Below are 26,781 nucleotides of genomic sequence, written 5' to 3'. Positions count from 1 at the left end.
TGCACCTGTGTCCGAGTCACCTGATTTTGAGAATCTGCTGATAGTCCCGATCTGATACCGAAACGTTTTTTTTTTAAACAAAAGTTCCAAACGTGTTACTGTCCCACCGTGCCGCTTTCTAGGGATGGGCGATACCAGTGATTTTGAATTCAATCCGATACCAAGTAACACCAAGGCCAAATATTGCGATCCCGATCCGATATAGATACCGGATGTTCATATACAACCCTGCAGAGTTCTCAGCCATTCTGATGATATCTAATGTACAACTACAGCAAGCACTCAAAAACTATTAAAAGTTTCTTTGTATCAAATATGCAGTGCAATGGAAAAACTGCTGCTTTTGATACAATAACTAGCAAAGCAGTTTCCCTACAAACTCACAAACCAATCCATCAACAACAAAATCTGGTTAGTCAGTCTCAATCTTTAACCATGCCCCTTAAATTCATATGCACAGAACATTTCCCAGCTACACGTATTTGATCAAATTTTAATCTAAAGTTAAATATGTTTGTATCTAATTAAAGAACGAACTAATAGTAGCGTGTTACCACCCTCTAATGGTAGATCATTAAAAACAAATCCAATAAACAATACTCACTTGCCGTTTTTGAATTTTATTTTACTAACACAATTTTGAAACAGATTTTGAAATAATTGAAACAGACCTTTAACAAAACAAAAATAAATAGCAACAAAACATAAGAAATCAAGCATTTATTTGTTTGTAACATAATATATATCACATATAAAAACAATATATTTCACAGAAAATTAAAATATTAAACAAAATAAACATTAAACATAAAATATTTTTAAAAAGTGTGCACAAAAATATACCACAAAAATAGACGAAGAAAAAAATGATATATTAATTCCAATTATCGATACTTTTGCTTGGGGATCGATACCTAAAACATAACGCGCTGGATCGAAATATCGATGTTTTGGTATCGATCTGCTCATCCCTAACACTTTCATAATGTGAATAATTTCAAAACAAGAATAACGTAGAAAAACGCTTGTCTTTATTAAATGCTTCATTGAGTGAGTCCGCTCAAATCCACTCACGCTTTGACGCTCGCATTGCTGAGAACAGCTTACAGTGTCTTACTTACACAGTGAGTTGCCACAGCGCACTTATGCAAGTTTAACGATGATTGACACATGCATGCCTTGGATTGTAGAGCTACCAAGTTTCTCTGGCAAGATCAAAGCTACAAACCTGTAAATTATCGTTAACTTTAAGTACCAAACGCAAGCTGGGAAGTTCGGCCACACTGCTTAGCAGGACGGAGGGTGAGAGGCGCTGTACGAGCATGAAGCAGAAAAACAAATATATTTTCATTTAAAAACCCGATCCTTTTCACCCAATTCCGATCCTCAGAAAAATGGCACCATCGGCACGATTTCCGATCACGTGATCAGATCGGGACATCCCTAACGTATTCCCATATGGATGCCATTGATTGAAATTGGAAATTGCCTCATCTATAGCAATTTTCGTACTGGAGGAACCGTAGTACTTAGTTTCTATAACTTTGGGCATAGACCTCACTATAGACCCTACTCACGTGACGTCACAGCCACGCCCCCGCGCCATGTTGTCCGGATACTAGTCATGTTAATGCATTAGCGCTTCGTAAATTCCTCCTATTATGGCGTGTTTTTCTGCTCGTTAACATTAATAATCAAAATGGTGAAGTCGTGTGTGGCGGTCGGTTGCAAAAACAGAGAAGATAGACGGAGAGACTTGAATTTTTACCGTATTCCGAGAGACCCGAAGAGGAGACCGAGATTGACTGCTGCAATTCGACGAGAAAACTGGGCTCCAAACGACTACCACAGATTACGTAGTAGTCATTTTATATCTGGTAAGATGCATTTAATATATATTTAGAGGGTTTTGGGCTGAGAACCACAATTAAGATCATTGCTAGGCTAATCGCTGACAACATACACTCAGACGTTGTGAATGAACTACCTGAAAATATATAATTATAAGGGGATAATCAGACAGTTGTCATACAATTAATTTACAATTTCACTATTGAGGTCAAAAGCCAAAAAATAAATTCAACTAGGGACAATCTGGAGTAGTGCTATCGCACTTCATATTTATTACGTATTATATATGTATACAGTGAGAGTGCTATCGCTAAACCATATAAACATTAAAAGCCCTAGCTCCATTGACAAATGATATGAAATACATTAGACTTGACAGTGGATGTTAGCAAGAACAAAAGAAGATTTTGAATTGAAAATTTCGTAACTCACCTTCCGAGCACAAGATTCCTGCCGAATTTTCGTGTACGAGGACCTGTTTCACCCAACCAGCAACGTAGCATTTATAATCCTCCAAGCTCTTAAAGTTTTTCAAACTTTCGTGAGAATAGGCTGATTTTGTGTGGACAAGATAGTTGTAAATATCAGGATATCAGATGTCAGGCGAAGCCAGCGGGTCGAAAAACATCGATTTAGGCATCAAATACGGATCTGGCGAATGGATAAACTGAAGCTTTTCCACGTAACTCCTTTTATGCAACGGATCCAATGAGTTTACAGCGTCAGATAACACCGGGGCTTCCATGAATTGCTCTATAACTTGCTCGACTAATTGAAAACAATGAGAATAGGTCTGAAAAAGAGGTACAATATGGCGGCCGGAAACAGCGACACGCCCATTTTGTGACGTAGGTGAGTAGGGTCTATTAGCTGACGAGACAGCTCCTAGAGACGTTGTGCCACGGCTTCCCGTGGGGTGCCAGGCCAGGCAGAGTGTTGTTGCAGCTTTCACTGCGTTAGAACGCAGCGTGTGTTTGAGTTTAACACCAAATTTGGGTGGAAACAGGATGAAAGTTTTAGTGCGAACAAGCAGGCAGGAGTGTCTCAAGAGTGATTTGGTCGAGGATTTAAGGTTATTATTATATAAAATAGTACCATATAGCACCTCTTTGAAATGTTGTGAAAAAAATGAATGAAAAAAATGTAACTTAAAATATTTACCTAAAATGAACGTTAACTGCCCATTTACAAATTTTTTTTTTTTTTGCTTTAAACTAAGAATCTAGACTGTTTCATATTCATATCTATAGACATTCCGGGATTTACGCATTTATTTACAAAAATTTTCAAATTAAAAAGCCCTGTTTTGTGATGCTGGATTTTGTATCCATACACAATAACGTAACTTTACATTCAAATAATCAGGTAATTTTCGGCCAACTGCCCATTTTTGGGCAAAAAAAGAACTAGTAATTTAGACATTTCTGCGTTCATACAAAAAATTTGGCTTATACGTGTTTTATTTTATGTAGCATTTCACTCTGAATGCTGAAGCAACAGTGACATTGGAATTCATCCAAAATAAGTTGTGAATGTATAAAGAATATAAAGAAAAATGCACAATTTGCTTCAGTTGAGTGAAATTAAGATTCTGAATGCTTTCCTCAAGTATTAAGTTTCTGATGTGAAAATTGAGTGAATTATTAGCTGTTGAAAACCTAAGTCGATATTTTGGGCAAAAACTTATATTATATTGCTCTTGATCTTGAAACTATAGGTGATTATCCCTGAATTTGGTGATTTTTGTGGATCTAGCCTAAAATCTGAGAATTGTATAGCTATTTCAAATTTTGTTTACTTATATAAAAAAATCAATTGGGATTTTATTCGGGAAAGACTTTGAATTTTTTGATGCCGCTCCTCATGTGCCTAAGGGAGTTGCCTGTTTTGGTTTCAGGTTGCAGTGCATTAGTTATAGGAATTATCCTTTGCCGGGCAGTCCTGTTGCACACGCCTGCGCCTGATATGAACTGCTGTTACGTTGTAGTGTGTGCCAGTGGCGCATTATTTACTCGCCACGCCCACCTCTGGTAAAATAGAAGCGCAAAAACTAAGCTGAACGGAAAACAACAAAATGGAAACTGTTGAGGACGTAATGGTAATTCTTGCATATCTGAAGGGAAAAATTTCCATTGGTCAGCAAATTCAGTGTCTAACGACGAGATTGGGAGCGCACACAGATCTAGTACAGGGTAGTTTCAATAAAAAAAAATTAAAAAAAAAATTTTTTTTAGATGTATGTAAGGGGCGTAGCTGGTGAATTCAGCAAATCACCACACACCTATGTTATCGAGTTCCTACGGCCCCACTGAAAGTCCCTACCTTAGAGGAGGAACTAAAATTGTTCTCGGAACTTGAGTTCCTGGTCCCTAGTTCCTACATGTGCGAACATGCAAAATGACATTATCGTCCCCCAAAAGGTTCTAGGAAATGCCGAAAGTTCATACAGTGTGAAAGCGGCTAATGACAGGTAAAATAGGGCTGCTACGATTAATTGACTAATCAATTAGCAAACGTAGTCTATTTTGATTAACCGGTTAGAGCAGACATGTCCAAAGTTCGGCCCGGGGGCCAAATGCGGCCTGTGGTCAGATTTCATCCGGCCCCCAGCCTTTCTCATAAAATCAATAACGTCTGGCCCGCACACAGACTTAATAAATTGGTCAGCAGTACTGCTACAAGCATATGAAGTAGCTTACACACTAAATGCTGCTCCTCATTTACCCACTAAAAGGCAGCAGCACTCTAAGCAACATTACCACATGTGACCCTTTACTCCCAATTTTCTAAAATGGCGACAATCAACAAAAAAAAAGTTGACTGCAACGGCTGGCACTTCAAGGGTAGTTGGAAACTGGACTATTTCGTCACTAAAATACGCAACGACTGTGTCTACCTCATTTACAAAGAGACAGTCGCTGTTTTTAAAAAGTTCAATATGAGGCGATATTACCAAACAAGACACGCTGACATGTATGACAAGATTACAGGGTAGATACGTAGCGAGAAATTAAAGCAACTTGAAGCTAGTTTAATTTCACAACAGCAATATTTCGCAAGAGCCCGAGAGTAGAAAGAGAACGCCACAAAGGCTAGTTGCAAAATTGTTGAATTAATAAAAAAAAAAAAGTAGTGCTGCAATGATTAATCGATTAACTCGAGTATTTGATTAGAAAAAAATATTCAAACTAAATTTTGTTGCTTTGAGTATTCGTTTAATTGAAGTGGCATTGTAATGGTTGATTTTAAAAGTGTTTGCATTTAATTTTACTGATGAGGGTGGATACAATGCCCTCTGCCTCTTTTCACATGGCTGAATCCAACTGCTCGCTGATAAGATGAACATAAGCTAAGTTTTTGTTTGAGCAAATGTTTTTTTAATGCATTCTTAATTTAGTTTGTAGGTATATTTAGCCGTTTTTTTTGTGGGAATATGTGTCTGAACCACTTGTTAAGAGCATTGTAAAAAAAAAAAAAAAAAAACTGTAGCATTTTATAGCATCTAAGCTAGCAGACTTTTTCTATCCAAGTTAGCCAATTGTTCTTTTGTTGTACAAAGATCCTCATTAAAAAAAAAAAATTATATCGTTTGAGGCTCAGCTCAGGTGTTTTAATTTTTTATGTTCCTTATCCGATTACTCGATTATTCGAACAAACTAGTTCATCGATTAATCGACTACTAAAATATTCGACAGCTGCAGCCCTATAATAAAGCAAATGTGACACACAGAACGGCTTGCTAAAATTTGCTTAAATATATTGTTCTACCACATTTTTACCACACCAAATCTGGCCCCCTTTGCAAAAAGTATGGACACCCCTGGGTTAGAGACATTGTTAACCTTAAAAATGTCCAAATATTTATTTCTTTTAATAACTTATTATAAACAAGTTTTACTAATTCTATCCATCTCTCTATCTCTCTATCTCTATCTTTTTTGGGGGGGGTGTAAATATTCTCTTTTTAAATATTATTCTGGCAGCGATCAAATGTCAATGGGGGTCGATGTATTAATTATTATTATTATTTTTTTTTTTTTTTTAGCCACGAAGAACGTGCTTGGATGTACCGCTTGCTTGCTTTCATCTTGTTTGCATATTTATCATCAACTCTATCACTTTCATTTGCCACTAGAGCCATTACTCAACATAACATCTTGTGTCACTGCTACACACACACGCAAGATGTAGCTCATAATGTCTTCCGAAAATGTTATATCACCGCAAAGGTATATTACAGAGTGCGTGGGCGATGCATTCAAGCACATTTGTAAACACGGACAGCCTCACCCGCTTGACATTTGAGGACTCAGCATATTGCACCCGTTATAAATCATTTTTATCGTCAGAGTGTTTGATCGCGGACATGGGTGACGACTGTTTTTCTAGCTCTAGTTGATATTTGTGTTATTTGGACCGGGTTTATTTACAAGAAATTGATTTTCTCATTTTTCTGTGGTCTAATGGCTTTTTTTTTATATATAGAGTTCCAATCTTATAAAAAATGATATTTGATTTGATATTTACTCTTTTCATCAGTATGAAAGCGCAACCGGCAATATATTTGTATTGCTTTTTCCCACCTGAAATAATGTGTAATTTGCATTTTTTAAGGTTATCTTTATATCAAAGCAAGCTTTGGGTTGAGTTTAACTCTTTCAGTGCCATTGATGGTGATAGACGTCCAATCCTGTGGTTCTTTTCTGCCTTCTATTCTGAATGTAAAGACTTTCAGGGACAGTGTCTGCTTGCTAGCTAGATAGCTTGTTTTTTTCTGATCATGTCTACAAAAATATCCTGATTTAAGTTCATCTAAGTGCGTGAAAGGATTTTTTAATTCGTTTCTCTAATAGATGTCCAATCTGTTCAGACTGGGAGGCCTGAAAGTATTGTACCAAATCTGTTAAGACATAGAACTGGTAAATTGGTCACTGAGTGCTTTGGACAAGATCTTCTCTACAATGCGAACAGAACCTGGACAACGCTACCGGATCGAATCAACAAAACGAACTAATCGCCGTGATCGATAATGACTATTGGGAAGATGAACATTTAGACAATCAAGGGGAGGGAATTAAAAAAAAAACAAAAAAAAACTTGTAATCATCACACAATCTGAAATGTCAAAATTGTTATTCGATAATTTGCGTCCTAAGGTATACTGGGGATGGGAGCTAATAAGCTTTGGGTTTAATTGAATGTAAACACAAATGAATGCTGCACGTTTGGATACGCCTGAAAAGGAAATAAATAATTAATAATAAAAATATGTATGCTACAGTGTTGCCTTTGTTTACACTTGATAGTAGGTTGCAGCTCTACTTGATGGCAGATCGGTTTACTGTCAATTAAAAAATTAAGTGGAGGAAAAGCCGTCATAATTGCTGTATAATGTTTCACCAAATATTTAATAATGTATTATAGCGTGTGAAGGGAATAGGTGCCGTTCTCGCACACACCATATAATTTTTTGCATTAGTCTAACACATTCATCTAACTATAGTTTAGGCAGACTTCACTCCATGCCCTCGGACACAGTAAAGTGAATCACCTTATCGGGGCTCATGAGGGGGAAATGGAAAAATGGTACCGTTTCTCGTACGCACAGTCTAACTGTTTGCATTACTCTAACACACGTAATACAATCATTTAGGGAATAGTATCCTTTCTCATATGTACTGTAGGATTATTTGTACTACTCTAAAACACCTAAATAAATAGCACACCATAGTTTAGTAAAAAGAACAGATACGAAACGCCATTTTATCATAGAAGTCCAACGTGTGCGTCACGAGCAAGATTGACGCACCAACTCTTGTAATCAGTTCTCCCGGCCACTGCAAGGACAAAGAGCTGGGCGCTCTGTCCTAAAACAAGTAGCGCCTCCCCCAGCCCGAATAACAAGTTGATAGTGGGCGCTTGGGACGTCAAGACCAGCGTCGGTTGCTGTGGCAACCACGTCTTATTCACGCACGAACCTAACTGCCCAAAACCGGCCACAGAGGGATGATCCCGAAACAACATTCAGCCACACCTTCGGCCTGGCCCACTCCACCACAGCCTTCAAAAACACTGGACACTGAGATAACAAACAGATTTGCTGCTCAGAAACATTTTCTATGTAGCCTTGTTTTGGATTAGCATTGTTCCTCCGTCATCTGGTTTTGCCTTGTTTTTTGACCATTGTCAACCTGACAAACTTTTGGAACATGGAGTCAGTACAAAGGGTTAACATAAAAGGTGAACGCGTGGAATTTCGGCCCTCCCGGTTGACTCACGGAAGCGGTGAGCAGTGGAGCACCATTTCCGTTTGGCTGTCGCCATTTCCGTGCGGCTTGGCCGGGGGGGTGAATTCCTTCATATGGCATATCTACAGTGTACAATATATCGTAATGTAAAATGGCCCATATCGTAATTAGAGAATTGGAGAACTAACTAAGACCTTGAAATTTATTGGTCTTCACCAGTCAGAGTTCTGCTGGCCTTGCATGTCGAGCGCATCTTTATTTTACTCCTCGTACTCAATGATGGTGACACATTACCGAGATGTTTACTCAACTCTTCATTCATCTCGCTGTCGCTTGCAGCCATGAATTCTGGGGGCGCAGAGGTAGCGTCGCGTTTGAAGCGAGCGTGTGACCGTGGCTGGCCCAATATTAGATACCTACACGACTAGCACTTGTGTTCACTTTGGCTCAAAGGCGCTGAGGTTGTCATTTTGTATTAGTCTGATTAGGGCTCCGAAACCCATTTCGCTCCTCGCTTTCACCCCGGCACATGAGTTCTTTGCCTTTCATCTTGCTTTTAAGGATCCGGAAACTTTTGCAGAAATGGAACATGCTGACCAGACACTTCATTAGGGAACGTATGCAACAAAAAAATTGCACAGGAGTCTGTTAATGTAACCCGCTGGAAAAATTGAAAACCGGGAAGAAGCAATTGATTGACTTTGGACTTCATTTTCCATAATTTACAGCATTGGTGTTCAATTTAAGGCCAGCAGATTATTTTGTGCGGCCCGGAAAAGTGAATAATGTTTGTTTACTTTATATTTTTCTGAATTTTTTAGGGTTTTTTTCTGTAGTCCTCAAACAATACAACGGAAGACTGCAGAAATCAGAGAATATTGTTTTTTACCCTTCTTTTTAAAGATTTAATATAAATTTTTAATTGGAAAAATAGATGATTTAGAGTTTTTAACCCTTTGAAGCCCAAACCACTAAATAATTGACAGTAAATTAAAATACTTCAAGCTTTAATGGTCCCTGGGAACAAACGAACTAAATTATATTACAATATTATTCATTTTTACTAGGGTTGTTCCGATCATGTTTTTTTGCTCCCGATCCGATCCCGATCGTTTTAGTCTGAGTATCTGCCGATCCCGATATTTCCCGATCCGATTGCTTTTTTTCCCTCCCGATTCAATTCCAATCATTCCCGATAATTTTTCCCGATCATATACATTTTGGCAATGCATTAAGAAAAAAATGAATAAAACTCGGACGAATATACACATTCAACATACAGTACATAAGTACTGTACTTGTTTATTATGAAAATAAATCAAGATTGCATTTACATTATTAACATTCTTTCTGTGAGAGGGATCCACAGATAGAAAGACTTGTGACTTTGTATATTGTGACTAAATATTGCCATCTAGTGTATTTGTTGAGCTTTCAGTAAATGATACTGTAGCCATGCCCAAATGCATGATGGGTAGTGGAACCATGACTGTGCGTAGTGCTACCAATTGATATATCTTCTCTGCGTTGGGAAATAACATAAGGTGTTAAGAAAAAGATCAATTGCTACCTTGCTTCCCCACATTGCTTCCCATGATATTTCTAATCATAGGGAGAGGGATTGTAAGGCTTTAGCCAATTAAAAAAAGGCTCCAAAGGCTGCCAAAATTCACTCTACTCATTTTACGCTGCCTTTTATCTCTCTATATAGGTAAAACGGCGCCATTACAGATTGAGCGCGACAATGCGTGAGTGGGTCGTGCAGTGCATGCATTAATTGCGTTAAATATTTTAACCTGATACATTTTTTAAAAAATTAATTACCGCCGTTATCGGGATAAATTTGATAACCCTACCTTAGGCCTAAACTAGAGACTCTGGATGAGTGTAACATATTATGTCTGTAACGCTAAATAAGATTAGAAAACGATTTAATTAAAAAATATTTATATATTAAAAAAAAAGGGCATGGCCGATATTTTTTTGCCGATTCCAATAGTTTGAAAATGACGTGATCGGATGCCGATCAATCGGGACATCTCTCATTTTTACTATACTGAAAATACAAATAATATATCAATGTTCAAAATTCAAGTATCAAATATGGCCACTCAGTGTAAATTACAAATAATATGTTTAAAAAAAAATTAAGAGTATGCTGGGTTTTTTTTTTTTTTTTTTTTTTGGGTGAGATTTTTTAAAATTAACTTTTTGAGTGCCTTTGACAGTGATAAACATCCTATCATGTGGCGTCCAATCATTTTTCTGCTTTGAATTGAGATGCGTTTGTCACTAGTAGATGTCCAATCCATTTGAACTGGGAAACAAGTCAGACAATAAGTTTTGGAAAAACTAAAAAATTAACTGCAAGCTTTGAGCACAACTTTGATATCTGGTCGCTCATTTGAACAAAACCACCTCGCTATCGTAAAAGCAGTCTGTCCTTGTCGGCGCACTGTTGTAAAGTTGATTTACTCCCGACTGTCTGTGAGAATTCCCAGGGTCTTTCATGAGTTTATCACTAGTGGAAGGGTGGCAGCGAATGAACATTCGCTGTCAGCATTTCCACTTCAAATGGATTGGACGTCCAAGGCTGTCAGTGGCAGCCATTGGGTTAAAAAAAAAAAAGCAAAAAAAGTGTTTTGGACTTTCCATACCGGGTCGGTCAGCTCGAGAACGTTGGACTTGTATGTGATAGGACTGCAGTCGCGGGTGTTTCCAACCAAGGTGCACGGCAGGAACATGGGCCCCAAGTCGTCGCCGTCCAGAACGTCCACGGTTAGCGTGGTGGTGGCGGTCCGACGCTCGCTAGGGTTGGGTGCTCGATCCTGAGGGACAAAGAACCAGAAAAAGATTCAAAATGTTTGAAAATTTAAACATCTTTGTCTGGTTTGAGGCATGAAAAACTCATTCGCTGCATGCAATTTGGTGCAAAAGTATCTTGTAGTTGTAGTACATATATAACATATATTTGGCGGAGAACACAGAACAGACCGAAAAAGCAGTTTCTGCTCTTGCACCCCTCTTTAAAATCAACTGCTGTATTTTAAGCCAAAAGAACTGTTGTGTCAGATAGAACAATGTCTATATGCTGCCATAGCAGATTCATTGTGCACTCCGCCTCCGAACTATTTTTAATTTGTACGTTTTACCCTGAAAACACCCATTTACAGATGTCGCGCAACCGCTTTTGTTTCAACCTAGCCATAAAAAGAAAGTAAGGAATTATATTCATTATTCAAAATGTTATTTTTAGCTTCGAATCATGAATTGATGTCTACATTTTAGTTAAAAAAAAAAAAAAAAAAAAAACGACTTTAAAAAATTATTCACTCCATGTTTTAAACTTTTAAACGAATTACGTCACAATAAAAAATTTGGCGTCTGTAAAAAAAGTTGCGGATATCTACCTCATAACGATCGCCTAATTGTATTTTTTTTACTACTGTCGCATTTTCTCCGATAAATATGATAAATAATCGATCCAAACAAGAAATAAAATTGAAAAATGTTTAAAAGGGTAACTATATGAAAAAGAAAATCTCAACCACTCCTTGTTGTCTGCGATTTCTGAATCGCGACCCTTGTTATATCACCATATTTCACCCATAAAATAAAAAAAAATCCGGCTGTGGCCATTCACAGCTGTGTCTTGACACTTGGTGATACATGCTACATGGAGTTTTTGGATCGAAACAAGGTAATTACGTGATAATTTCTCGTTAAATCGTGGCGTCTTTAATTCTGCTCTCGCGTGCTCTCGCCTCCAATTAGGGTTCTACTGTTTAAATTTTTTTTTTTTAAATGCCATCTTGTTCAAAATTTTTGTTACCCCTGAAACTTGAGATTTTAAGCTTTCCAATGATATATCACACATGCATATAGGACAATTTTGAGTGTGGCCAAATTGGGGGTCTCTGAGCAGAACTTCAAGTCACCTGAGTGTTTTCCGCCATATGGCCTTATATTTAAATATGGCGGAAAACACTCAGGTGACTTGAAGTTCCGCTCTGAGACCCTCAATTTGGCCAACTTTCAAAATTGTCCTATATGCATGTGTGATACATCATTGGAAAGCTTAAAATCTCAATTTTCAGGGGTGAGAGCACGAGAGATCATAATTAAAGACACCATGATTTTAACGAGATATTATCGGGGACTTACCTCTTTTCCATCCAAAAACTCCATGTAGCATGCATCACCGGGTGTCAAGACACAGCTGTGAATGGTTACAGCTGGATTTTTTGGGATTTTATGGGTGAAACATGGTAATACAGTATAACAATGTTCGCAATGCAGAAAATGCAGACATCCACGAGTGGTCCAGATTTTCTTTTTCATATATTTACCCTTTTAAACTTTTTTTTTTCCAATTTTTCTTTGTTTGGGTCGATTATTTATCTAACATTCGGAGAATATGCAACAGTAACAACAACAAAAAAATACAATTAAGCGACAGGTATGAGGTAGATATTTGTGACTTTTTTACAGACGCCATTTTGTTCAAGGTGACGTAATTTGTTTGAAAGTTTAAAATATACGAGTGAATAATTTTTTAAACTGTTTTTTTTTTTTTTTTTTAAATGAAACATTAGACATCAATTAATGATTCTAAGCTTAAAATGACATATAATTAGTTACCTTCTTTTTATGGCTTGGGTTGAAACAAAAGCGTTAGCGCGACATCTGTAAACGGAGGTTTCCAGGGTAAAATGGAAAAATTAAAAATAGTTTGGGGGCTTAATGCACCATGAATCTGCTATGGCAGCATATAGACATATTGTTCTATCAAACACAACAGTTCTTTTGGCTTAAAATACAGCAGTTTATTTTAAAGAGGGGTGCAAGAGCAGAAACTGCTTTTTCAGTCTTGTCTGTGTTTTCCGCCATATACTGTATGTATTATTAGTACTGAAGAATTTTACGACAATTGATCTATACAGTGGGGCAAATAAGTATTTAGTCAACCACCAATTGTGCAAGTTCTCCTACTTGAAAAGATTAGAGAGGCCTATAATTGTCAACATGGGTAAACCTCAAGTAGAGAAAATCACATTGTTTGATTTTTAAAGAATTTATTGCCAAATTAGAGTGGAAAAGTAAGTATTTGGTCACCTACAACCAAGCAAGATTTCTGGCTGTCAAAGAGTTCTAACTTCTTCTAACGAGGCTCCACTCGGTTAAAAGACACCTGTCCACATCTCAGTCAGTCACACTCCAAACTCCACTAAGACCAAGACCAAGATCAAAGAGCTGTCGGAGGACACCAGAGACAAAATTGTAGACTGCACCAGGCTGGGAAGACTGAATTTGCAATTGGTAAAACGCTTGGTGTAAAGAAATCAACTGTGGGAGTGTTAGGGTTGCGTGAGTAAGAGGGGATCCCAAAGCAGACACACAGGGGTGAGAGGAGTAATCGTTTATTGGCGATCACGAGAATGTGGCTGGGGTGGATGACTTGGCTCGTGGTAGATGAGCTGGCGAAAGACGAGGAGGCTCGGAAGGAAGGCAGGCGTGGAATTCGACGAGGGGCGCGCAGAAAACAGGACCTGGGACAAGAGCAAGGAAGTCGTAAGCCAGTGAGCAAAGATATCATATAGGAATGTGAGAAACAACTGACGTAGGAAACAGACGAGTTGATCTGGCGACGAGGTGAGGCGTCCACTGGCTTTTAAAGGCTGCTGATGGTGATAGCCTGCACCTGTGTCCGCTCCACCCGTCTGACCTCCAACCTGTAATTAGGATGAAATATGCACACCGGCCGGAGGCAGTTGAGAACTCAGGAGGGAGGAGCAGAGGCCCTAACAGGGAGCAATTATTAGAAAATGGAAGACATACAAGACCACTGATAATCTCCCTCGATCTGGGGCTCCATGCAAGACCCCGTGGCGTCAAAATGATAACAAGAACGGTGAGCAAAAATCCCAGAACCACACGGGGGGACCTAGTGAATAACCTACAGAGAGCTGGGACCACATTAACAAAGGTAACACAATGCTCCGCCAGGGACTCAAATCCTGCACTGCCAGACGTGTCCCCCTGCTGAAGCCAGTACACGTCCAGGCCCGTCTGCAGTTCGCTAGAGAGCATTTGGATGATCCAGAAGAGGACTGGGAAAGTGTGTTATGGTCAAATGATACCAAAATAGAACTTTTTGGTAGAAACACAGGTTCTAATGTTTGGAGGAGAAAGAATACTGAATTGCATCTGAAGAACACCATACGCACTGTGAAGCATGGGGGTGGAAACATCATGCTTTGCGGCTGTTTTTCTGCAAAGGGACCAGGACGACTGATATGTGTAAAGGAAAGAATGAAGGGGGCCATGTATCAAGAGATTTTGAGTGAAAATCTCCTTCCATCAGCAAGGGCATTGAAGATGAGACGTGGCTGGGTCTTTCAGCATGACAATGATCCCAAACACACAGCCAGGGCAACAAAGGAGTGGCTTCGTAAGAAGCATTTCAAGGTCCTGGAGTGGCCTAGCCAGTCTCCACATCTCAACCCCATAGAAAATCTGTGGAGGGAGTTGAAAGTCCGCGTTGCCCAACAACAGCCCCAAAACATCACTGCTCGAGAAGAGATCTGCACGGAGGAATGGGCCAACATACCAGCAGCAGTGTGTGAAATGCTTGTGAAGAGTTACAGAAAATGTTTGGCCTCCGTTATTGCCAACAAAGGGTACATAACAAAGTATTGAAATGAACTTTTGGTATTGACCAAATATTTATTTCCCACCACGATTTGCAAATAAATTCTTTAAAAATCAAACAATGTGATTTTCTGGGCTTTTTTTTTTCCACATTCTGTCCCTCATGGTTGAGGTTTACCCATGTTGACAATTACAGGCGCCTCTAATATTTTCAAGTGGGAGAACTTGCAGAAAATGGGAGTTGACTAAACAGTTGTTAGCCCCACTGTAAATTTTACTAGTAACTTGTACCAAACATTTTTGTATCGGTACTTTTTGCAACAATTACAAATACTTTTTATCAATAAGTCGTACAGGTAACTTATAGTTATAACAAAAATGACTTTAATTGAAAATAAAATATGTATTTGAAGCATACTCAAGATAACTTGTAGTTGTGCAAAGTACTTTTGTATCTATAAAATAGCTTTTGCTACAATTTATGAATTATTTTTGCTAGAAGTGAACTCTAAATCGTAGAATTGTAGCAAAGTTGCAGTTGTACAAAATACATTTTTAACTCAAATATAATTTTGCTACAAGTGCCAATTATCTTGCTAGAACTTATCAATTAGCCATACAAGTAAATTTTAGTTGCACCAAAAATAATTTAGTTGTGCTAAATACATTTTTATGGTTTGCAATTTGCATCCGTTGAAGCATGTTTTTGTTGCTACAACTACAAATTATATTTGCTAAAGTTATGGATTACTCGTTTTATTTGTACCAAAGATAACTTGTAATTCTACAAAGTATATTTGTATTCGTTGCAAATACAGTATGGTTTTCAAGACAAAGCATAGCAAGAGTGCAAAATGTATGAATTGTTTTTTTTCGTTCTCCATCTGAGAATTCTTTCTTTTTTAATGGAAGATTAAAGATTTAATAGGTGACGGCTGGATAAGCCCGTTCCGACGTCTTCCTCGTTAAACTCCTTCAGGACGTAAAATGTTTATTTGCTCCGGTGAAGAGTTTTAAAAGGTGCCTGTCCGTCTCGACAGAAGCCTTCACGGATGACTCGTCAAATGTGTTTGTTCGCAAATAAAGCATTCATAGAGCGGCCGAATAAAAAAGTTGGAAAACAAAAGCATTAAGAAAGACATTAGTGATAATTAAGGACGGGCTGAGGGTTCCCTCCAGAGCATAAATAGTCCCAGACTGTGTAAATAATGTTGCTATGATAAGGCTCATTTGCATAACTTGATTCCCACTCAAGCAGGAGTTTTTAAAAAAAAAAATTTTTATTGGCTCGGTCCAGCCATTAGGAATAAAAATAGAGCCCAGACTCACATTGGCCTGGATAACGACCAGGTAGCGCGTTATCTCCTCGTAGTTGAGACGTTCTCGTAGCACCACGGCGCCAAACAACGTCAACGGGATGTCGAAGGTTTTGTTGGCCGTCTGAAAACAGAGAGGATCATTTTGAGACATTGAAAAATGATACAAATGATCTTTTGTTCTTGGGACTCGTAGCCCATTCGCTGCTATTGACAGCAACCCACGTCCAATTCATTAAAGTCTAAAGGGCTGACAGCAAGTATTCGATCGCTACAAGCCAACAATGGCAGTGAATGAGTTGAAAAGGTATCACTTGATTTGACAGTGGCGTCATAAGACTGTCATAATTATGACATGACACTGTCATGAGCATGAATGAATGCTTATGACAGACGTTATGAAATTTTGTCATTAACTCCATTTATTTCCTGTCCGCCTCTTTTGCATCCATTCAAAAGTGATATCATTTGCCGGATAACACTGCATGACATCTGCTATCAGCATTCATAAATAGTTGTGACAGTGTCATGTCATAATTATGACTGTCTAATGACAGTCTTATGGCGCCACTGTTGAAAAAAAGTGTTACAAAATTCCATAACTAGTAAATAATGAAACAACTAGAATAGTAACTGAAGAAATAATTAGCAGAGAACATGACTTTTGATTTGTTATTTACATCTCTAGTGCTGCAATGCATGCTAGGAGGCATGTTGGATGACAAGTGTTGACAGCAGGTGGCAGCATAGGGTGACTGTCTTCCCCAAGAGAGTGATGGCCAAATGACAGTGACTTATGACAGTCTTATGACACCACTGTCAAATAAAGTGTTAGTGTTGAAAACGGCATCTTATGTTTATTTGAGTTAAGATTTTTACGTTTGTGTGACGTCTATGGCTGTCAATGGCTGCCAATATGTTAACAGTAAAATATTTTTTATTTGTATTTAGTATTTCAATTTTTATGAGTTGATGAAGAAAAAGGAAGCAAGTGTTCTTGTTTTCTTTATCTTTTTGATTAAAAAGAAACAAAAAAGCCCCCCAATTTTTTTTAATTAAAAAAAAAGGTAAAAATATTTTTATTTATTTAATAATTTTATAATTGTTTAAGATTTTGTTTTTATTTTTACTTTTTACATTAAAAAAAAGCAAACAGAGAAAAATCATTAAATGTTTTTTTTTACCTTTAATTTTTGTAAAGATCATTAAAAAAAATATATATATATTTTTTTTTTAAATAAAACAAAAAGGAAAAATCTATTTCATTTTTTTTTTTTTTTAAATAATACATCGTATTTTTAATATTTTCACATCCCTTTAGTATTTTAAATTTGCCTTAAATGTTCTCTGCTTTTTTTTTTTTTTTTTTTACTGTTTTCAAGTTTTATTTTGCTTAAATGTTTTAAAATGATTGCTTTTCAAATAAGATGTATTATTATTTTCATTATTATTAAATTTAAAAAGGGGGAAATGTGTTGCTATTCTTTTTAGTCTATATGTCACCCAGTATATATATAATATACACATAGATTATCTTTACAAAAAAATAAAAATAAATTAAGAATAATTGCAAACATCTGCCTTTGCGCCGGATTTGAGGACCAATAAATCACATTTAATAAAAGTTTGTGGCAGCCTTAGTGTCATTGTAGATTGATTTTATTAATATGGTCAATATACTTTAACTCATTGGCAGCAAGAGACGGAATGAACACATCAGAATAAAATTAGAAATTAGAGGTTTTTCATTAGATGTTGACTGTTTGGCCACCTCGGAAGTTCCGAATAACGCCAACGGTAAATCAATCCAGATGAAAAGAGGGAAAACAACAGACATTTGTTGAAAGGAGCCAATCGCAATCATCTACAAAACCTTTGAAAAGTTGATTAAAAGAAAACAAGTTGCAAAATATGCCCTGCTGGGTCATTCTGCAAAACTCATAACTGTCATTTTTGTTTTCGTTTTGGAAACGCAGGTCAGTCAGGTGGCGCAAACAAACCTAGGGTGATGATGGCTGTCATTTTTGGCGTGCTTAAATCATTAAAAAGTTAGAGGAGAAAACAACTTCCTGTCAGATGACCTGGTTTAAGTAATACGATGATGTCTCGGTCACAGGTGTCAAACTGATTCCGCAAGGGGGCTGGCAGTGGGTGCAGGTTTCTATTTCATCCGATTAAGAGGACACTTTTTCACCAATCTTATGTACGCTCAAATTCCCCTAAAGTGCCCTGAAATTGGAACTGCGCAAATTCCAGATGAACTAAGGATCTAAAATCTGCTTTGTAGCAAATCAAGCATGTATTTTGGTCATTAAATGTTTTGTAGACCAGCAGTAATAATTTATACTAGCCAGTGTAATGGTTTCATGACCAGTGTAATATGCTCCAGTTCTCTTGTATTTGTAAGGACTCTGGCAGCAGAATGGATTATCTGCTGCTTCCTGATAGATTTTTTTTTAAGACCTGTAAATACGCCATAACTATTATCCAATCTACTAAAAATGAAGGCATGGATAAGTACTGTAAGTAGCCCCTTCATTCTGGCTCTTTTTTAGGTGGTAATGAGCAGATTTCGTGTTCAACTTAAGACTGCTTTCAAAGTTGAAGAATGAGTCGATAATTACACCGAGATTTTTGGTATAACTTGTAGTTGTCAGTGACATTGAGTCAAACACTGAGTCAATTTGTTTGTTTTTTCGGGAGGGGGGTATGTTCAACGTTCTTTAGCTGAAAGAAAATCATTCCGTGGCTGAACTTCCCCGTGTACAGACGCACTCTGAGCTCCTGAAGCACTCTTATCTCAACCGATAAGCGCTCAGGGCCAGAAAGCTCGACTCCCACTATGGCTCCAAAGAATTTGAAACCTGGAGACTTGGATGAAATAAAATCCTCCATACAGAAGTTGGAGGTCTCCTTGACTGGTTTGATTCAAAACCAGAATCAAGAAATCGTCAGAGAGCTCCAGTTAATTTGCGCTGAAAACGAGAAACTCAAGCAGGCGGTCGAGGAGAGAGATGTTCGCATCAAGAGGCTGGAAATTTTGGCTGACGATCTTGACCAGTGCCGACGCGCAAATGAGCTCATCATCAGCATAGATATACAACGACATCTTATCATAGAAGCCCAACATATGTGTCACGAGCAAACACCAAAACTTGCAAATCAGTTCTACAAGGACAAAGCGCTCTTTGTCCTAAAACAAGTAGAGCCAGCAAGTTAATTGCGGGCGCTTGTGATGTCAAGACCAGCGTCGGTCGCTGTGGCAACCACATCCCATCCATGCACGAATCTAAACAGCCCGAAACCAGCCAGAGAGGGATGATCCCAAAGCAATGCCCGGACACACCTTCGGCCGGCCCACAGACTTAAAAAAACACTGGACACTGAGATAAGACAGATTTTGCTGCTCGGAAACATGTAGCCTTGTTTTGGATCCAGAATTGTCCCTCCGTCGTCTGTTTTTGACCATTGTCGATGGATAAATTGTCAACCTGCTTTGGGCGAGTCTTTTTCAAACTTTTGGAACATGGAGTCAGTACAAAGGGTTAACATCAGAGATGAGCGCGCGAAGTTCCGCCTTCCCGGTTGGCGCGCACGGAGGCAGCATCGGCAGAGCGGCACTTTGTTCAGCTGTCGCTGTTTCCGTGCGGCTCGTCTGGGGAGGGCGAATTTCAACAGAGTATAAGGCGGACCTTCAATGAATCGCCTATTTTAAATCAGTTTTTATGTATAGGGTGCACTGCATTACAAGAAGCAGTAGTAGTAGTAGAAGTGATTGGCATTGCGTTATGCATCCACCAGATGGAGCTGAGCTAAACGGAATGTCATCCCATGATTAATTAATATTGATCCCTGTATAAGGCACATCAGTGTATAAGACGCACCTTAAATGAATGGCCTATTTTAAATCTGTTTTCATGTATAGGACGCACTGCATCAAAAGAAGTAGTAGTAGTAGTAGTAGTAGTAGTTGGCATTGCTTTATGCATCCACAAGATGGAGCTGAGCTAAACGGAATGTCTTGCCATGATTAACTAATATTCATCCCTATACAAGGCACATCGGAGTATAAGGCGCACCTTCAATTAATGGCCTATTTTAAATGTTTTCATGTACAGGGCCCACTGCATTACAAGAAGCAGTAGTAGTAGTGGTTGGCATTGCGTTATGCATCCGCAAGATGGAGCTGAGCTAAACGGAATGTCATGCCATGATTAACTAATATTGATCCATGTATAAGGAATATCGAATTGTAAGGCGCCCCGTCAGCTTTTGAAAAAAATTGAAGACTTTCAGGTGCGCCTTATAGTGCGGAAAATACAGTAATCGTGAAGGCTGTATTTGTAGTCAGTTTAGTCATTTTGATTGTAGGCTATAGCCAATATACTGTAGGTACATACAGCATGTGTTGTCTTCATTGTAAGACTTTCAATTTTTTGCGGCTCCAGACATATTTGTTTTTTATGCTCCAATTTGGCTCTTTCAACATTTTGGGTTGCTGACCCCTACTCTAAGTTGTTTTCACACAAAGTTCATGGATGTGTCATTCAAGAAAACTTTAGGGCAAGTGACTATTTTAAATACAAAACAAATTATTATTATTATATTGTAGCATCTACAAGGACAACACCCACTTGGTGATAATAATGCGTGCTCAACAGGAAAACAGTCCATTATTTTCAATTCATTGTACCCACCTGAAAGCCACGACTGTATGTAAAAAATAAAATAAAAATAAAAAATTGCCTGAGAGTCTAAGATGACGCTCACCACGCTAAATGGTAATGCTAACGAGAACGCGAATGCTGTGCTAACTCTCCGAGCTACCTAGCATCGCTTTTGCAACGGCATCACAATCCCCTTCCCTCCTCCCTGCTCTGCTATCTCTGTGTCACCCACGTCATTCTGCCAAATTGTAGTAAAATGAAATTGCCTTCACATATTCAGTTATGGTAATAGCGTTGCAAAGATGGGAAAAGTAATTAATTAGATAACTCACTACTGACAAAATTAACACCGTTATACTCTAATGCCTTTATTAAAAGCACTGGATATGGATAGGGTTAAACTTACCGGGTCTTTGGGGTTGTACTGGATGGTGTATTCTATCTGTCCGTTGGGGCCGTCGTCGATGTCCGTCGCCCCGTTGTTGCCCCAAAAGCCGGAAAAGATGGTTGTGCCCACTGGAGTCAACTGGAAACATTGAGTGACATTTTACAACTGGTTAACAAATGGTTAATAATCAATAGTAACGATGTCCATGCAGATATAGCTAACAGCCGTATTTTTTGGACAAGAAGCCACTACTTTTTTTCACGGCATTTCTACCCTGCGGCTTCTATAACGAAGCGGTTTATTTATGGATTTTAAAAAAAAAATACATTTTTTAACAAACGAGCTTCATATTTTCATGTTAAAAATACCAAAAATAGATGATTAGAAATATTTTAAAAGGATAGCTTTCCAAATTTTGCCATGACATAGCTCTTAGCCGCTACACTAGCACCAATAAAGGTTACCAGAAGCTCGTAAGATTTACTCAAATACTCAGGATTTTATAGATGAATATGGCTCCATCTGATACTATATGCTGCTACAAAAGAACAATTTTAAATGTATGGACATCCACTATTTGCTACGTCCAGAGAAGGCTACGCTAGCATTGATTAGCTGCTTCCAACTGGCACTCAGAGGACTTTATTGCCACAGTATGCTACAAAAAAGTTGCTATATAAGGGCTAGCGCTAGCTGTTAACTGTTTTTAAGTTTATAAGTTTGCAAATGTAGTGACCTGTTTTTGAAAGTTACCGTAATTTTCGGACTATAAGATGCTAATTTTTCCCCTCATTTTAAATCCTGCGGCTTATAGTCCAGTGCAGCTTATTTGTTGATTTATTTGAGTTCATGGGCAACACTTTATTTGACAGCGGCGTCTAAACACTGCCCTAAGACCATCATAATTATAACTATCATGGGCATAAATGAATGCTAATGACAGATGTCATTAACTGTCATCTGGCAAATTATGTCACTAATTCCATTTATGTCCAGCACAGATGTTTTACATCCATTCAAAAGTGGAATAATTTGCCGGATGACACAGAATTATATCAGTCATAAGCATTCATTAATGCTCATGGCAGTGTCATGTCATAATTCTGATGGTCTTATGACAGTCTTATGGTGCCATTGTCAAATGAAATGTTACTAAATACCATAACTAGCAATTAATGAAACAACTGGAACAGTAACTTAAGAAATAAACATGAATTTTGATCATTTATTTACATCTGTAGCGCTGCAATGCATGCTAGGATGCATGTTGGACAACAACAGTGTTGACAGCAGGTGGCAGCAGAGGTTGACTGTCTCCCCAGAAGGAGCAGTGATGGCCAAATGAAGCTTCTTGAAGCAATGATGGTGGTTCATTTGTTCTTATGACAGTCTTATGATGCCGCTGTCAAATAAAGTGTTATCGGTTAATATCTTTTGGTGTAATTATCCCATAATACAGTGAGGACAGCTGCGGCTTATAGTATATAAATGCCGTTTTTGGGGCAAATTTGGTGGGTAGCGGTTTATAATCACGTGCGCTTTATAGTCCGAAAATTACGGTAGATTGTTTTGAAGCATTCAGACAACACGAGTTGGTGATGTTGATGCGTGTTTATCTAGTTAATAAATATATTTTTGATCAATCAAATATTTCTGAATAACATCTACTAGGGCTGCAGCTATCGAATATTTTAGTAATAGAGTAAATATTTTTAGGTGAAGAGCAATTATGAATAGACATGAGAAAACAAGACATTTTATCTAATATTGAACCATTTTCAGTCAGTCTTCATTTTCGATGTACATTGTTGAAAACAGTCAACAATTGCATCTTAGATGTAACTAAAATTAAAAAGACTAATTCACTGCTTTCACTCAAAAAAAAAAAAAAAAAAAAAAAAATATATATATATATATATATATATATATATATATATATATGTATAATTTCTTACCTAAAAATGCCATTACGCTTGATAACACACATCACTTAAAAGTTAGGATTTTTTTCCCCACATGTTTCAATTGAATTTCTATTTGTGTCAAGCTATTTTTAAGTTCTAGTTAAGTTTTAAGTTTGTCTAAACTGTAAGTCCTGATAGGATTTTTAGTTTTTCCAGTGTTCAAAATAAATGTATGATACAGGCTGTATTAGAGCACATTAGGGACCAGTGCTACTTGGTGTTTTATCCAGCATTGACTACTGAGCTAAAATTGATAGTTAGCATTATTAAGTATTTATTTTACACCCTCATCACTCCACAACGCTATGTTATGTTAAAGCCTGTATGTAAGACACGTTAGCCACGCATCGACAGTGGTCATAATTAATAGAAACCTAGCACTCCGCAGGGCTAACGTTATGTGATCTAGTGACAGTAACGTTAATCTTATTTATTAGTTCTTAGTGCTCTTTATTAGTGCTTAGCGCTCTACTGCTTTAAGATGGCGGCTGTTTACTAACGCCGCTGACACTTGTCATTTCGCATCTAGTTCAACATACATGTGATCTCTGAGACGCATCAGACGCTACCTGCTACCAGCGTGGCATCATGCGGGCTAGTTTTTAGCAACGTCGGCGTCTTTTGTAGCGGGTGTCGGCTGCAGTAAGTTCATCAGTACATAGGTACATCAGCGCGTTGTGCCGCATTAAAAGTAGTCCGAGCAAAACGTGATGCTTAGAGCTGTCAAAATAAACGATTACTCGAGGTGAATAAAATTACTCGGACCAGTTTTTAAACTCGAGTTACTCGAGTTGCTCGAGTATTCGTTTCAGCTCTAACATGTACTGTATGTAAATATCCAATGTTAATATATGGACACCTGCGGCTTGTAGTCAGGAATGGCATATATGTTGATTTATTTTAAAAAATGTTTCTAAAATTTGGCCGGTGCGGCTGATAATCAGGTGCGCTTTATAGTCTAGAAATTACAGTAATTATGTCATGAATAAAAACTATTAAATTTCGCTATTTTTGTCACCAATTTTTCAATAAAACCCAAAGGAGAATCTGAATTATGTTATTTTATTGCAAAAGTCTCTTGAAGTTGAACGCTTGCCACGGAACATGAAAGATCAAATGTTGCCAAAAATGATTTTGCATGCTACATTTTTGTTTGTTTTTTGTTTTCGTCAGCCAAAGGCTTTGTAGCTCGGTGCCAGAATGCAAATGCAATCTCCAAACAGCATGAGAAACATATGTATATTTGGCTTCTCTATCAACATTATTCTTATTGTTTGTATCATAGGCGGAGGCTCAAAAAAACCCGAATCTCAGAACTTGTTGTCATTGATTCCCAATCCATTCCCTTTTCAAAATATTACAGCCACTCCGATAACATTAACTTCCACATGGTTGCCAACGCATATTTTAATAATGGAGTATCTCCTAATGGCGCGGCAGCTGAACGGCGGTTTTGCCGGGAGTGATGAGGCGGAGGAGGAGGACGGTCGGAAGTAGATCAAGTGTGGCAGAGGAAAGGGCGGCGAGGTTGAGAAAAGGTGACAGGATGAAGAGCTGCCAGAGGTGAGGCGAGGAAAGTGCAAAAAATGTGGATGCCGGATTGAGTTGGACAGGCTGTAGAAAAATGCATAATGAGATATTCTGCAGCAGCTCTGTTCGGTTGGACTTTTAAATTTTGTTTTGCCCGACTTTGCAGAGCACATGAACAACAGGTTTGGCATTTAAAAGACTATTTGGGAGGCCTGGCGAGAAATGATTTTGAGCTGAATGCTTCAGAAACGCTGCAGTATAATCAAGCTATCAATCAAGGACTAGTGACGGGATCGGGGTGAATAAAAACCTTTAATACAATTCTATTGAAACTACTTATTACTGTTAACTCTCAAATGCTGACGAAAATTAAGTTTGAAGCAAAACCCAGCAGATATTACAACAAATGATTAGATCAAGTAAGTTAAAGACACAAAAAGGTAGCGTTTACTGCAACAAGGCTTTCCAAAAGCAGAAATTCTGGAGACAAAGTCAAGACTAATAACAAAATAAGACAAAGACTAAACAATTTGGGAGTGGAGTCCAAGCCCTTAGCTAGAACTTTGAAATGAACCTTGAACCAAGACCATTAATGGTCTTAAAATCAGAACAAGACTGGAACAAGACCTTCCAAAACCAGAAATCCCTGAGACCTAGTCGAGATCAAGACTTTTGAGAGTCAAGATTAAGAACAAAACAACACCAAGACTAAACATTTTGGGAGTGGAATCCAAGCCCTTAGCCAGAACTTTGAAATGAACCTTGAACCAAGACCATTCTTGGTCTTAAAATCAGAACAAGACTGGAACAAGACTTTCCAAAACCAGAAATCCCTGAGACCAAGTAAAGATCAAGACTTTTGTGAGTCAAGACTAAGAACAAAACAAGACCAAGACTAAACATTTTGGGAGTGGAAACAAAGACTTTGGCCAGAACTGTAAAATTAACATTGAACCAAAACCAGTCTTGGTCTTAAAATCAGAACAAGACTTCCCCAAAACCAGAGTTCACTGAGACCAAGTCGAGATCAAGACTTTTGAGAGTCAAGACCAAGACTAGACATCTTGAGAGTGGAATCCAAGACCTGGACCAGAACTTTGAGATTAACCTTGAACCAAGACCAGTCTTGAAATCAAAACAAGACCAGAACATGACTTTCTCAAAAACAGAATTCACTGAGACCAACACTTTTGAGAGTCAAGACAAAGAACAAAACAAGACCAAGACAAAACATTTTGGGAGTGGAATCCAAGACCTTAGCCAGAACTTTAAAATGAACCTTGAGCCAAGACCAGTCTTGGTCTTAAAATCAGAACATTAGAACAGGACCAGAACAAGACTTTACCAAAACCAGAATTTTACTGAGACCAACACTTTTGAGAGTCAAGAAAAAGAAGAAAACCAGACCAAGTCTTAACATTTTTGGATTGGAATCCAAGACCTTAGCCGTACCATTAAAATTAGCCTTGAACCAAGACCAGTCCGAGTCTTAAAATCAGACCAAGACTGGAACAAGACTTTCCAAGACCAGAAATCCCTGAGACCAAAAAATGACCATGACGTTTGAGAGTCCAGACCAAGAACAAAACAAGACCACGACTAAACATTTTGGGAGTGGAATCCAAGACATTAGGCAGAACTTTAAAATTAACCTTGAACCAAGACCAGTCTTAGTCTTTAAATCAAAACAATACCAGAACATGACTTTCTCAAAACCGGCATTCACTGAGACCAACACTTTTGAGAGTCAATACAAAGAACAAAACAAGACCAGGACTAAACATTTCAGGAGTGGAATCCAAGACCTTAGCCAGACCTTTAAAATGAACCTCGAACCAAGACCAGTCTTGGTCTTAAAATCAGAACAAGACTTTCCCAAAACCAGAATTCACTGAGACAAAGTCAAGATCAAGACTAAACATTTTGGGAGTGAAATCCAAGACATTGGCCAGAACTTTAAAATTAACCTTGAACCAAGACCAGTCTTAGTCTTTAAATCAAAAGAAGACCAGAACATGACTTTCTCAAAACCGGCATTTACTGAGACCAACACTTTTGAGAGTCAATACAAAGAACAAAACAAGACCAGGACTAAACATTTCAGGAGTGGAATCCAAGACCTTAGCCAGAACTTTAAAATGAACCTTGAACCAACACCAGTCTTGG

General features: G+C 38.0%; 2 protein-coding genes across 3 annotated transcripts in view; one reads left to right on the top strand and one right to left on the bottom strand.

Annotated features, from left to right (window-relative positions):
- The window catches only part of LOC130909735 (glycylpeptide N-tetradecanoyltransferase 1-like), a 305,690-nt gene that overhangs the window by 38,164 nt on the left and 240,745 nt on the right, over window positions 1-26,781 (top strand). The window lies entirely within an intron of this gene.
- pcdh15b (protocadherin-related 15b) overlaps window positions 1-26,781 on the bottom strand; it is a 268,709-nt gene that overhangs the window by 158,704 nt on the left and 83,224 nt on the right. For both annotated transcript variants that reach the window (XM_057826514.1, XM_057826513.1), the window contains 3 exons: window positions 21,140-21,259; window positions 16,080-16,190; window positions 10,757-10,927 (listed from right to left, as the gene is read on the bottom strand). In XM_057826514.1, the coding sequence (XP_057682497.1) occupies window positions 10,757-10,927; window positions 16,080-16,190; window positions 21,140-21,259 (402 nt within the window). The remainder of the gene's footprint in view (window positions 1-10,756; window positions 10,928-16,079; window positions 16,191-21,139; window positions 21,260-26,781) is intronic.

Source organism: Corythoichthys intestinalis, chromosome 21 (genome assembly GCF_030265065.1).
Source record: "Corythoichthys intestinalis isolate RoL2023-P3 chromosome 21, ASM3026506v1, whole genome shotgun sequence".
Taxonomy (NCBI): domain Eukaryota; kingdom Metazoa; phylum Chordata; class Actinopteri; order Syngnathiformes; family Syngnathidae; genus Corythoichthys; species Corythoichthys intestinalis.
This window is presented reverse-complemented; position numbering and strand designations above follow the sequence as displayed.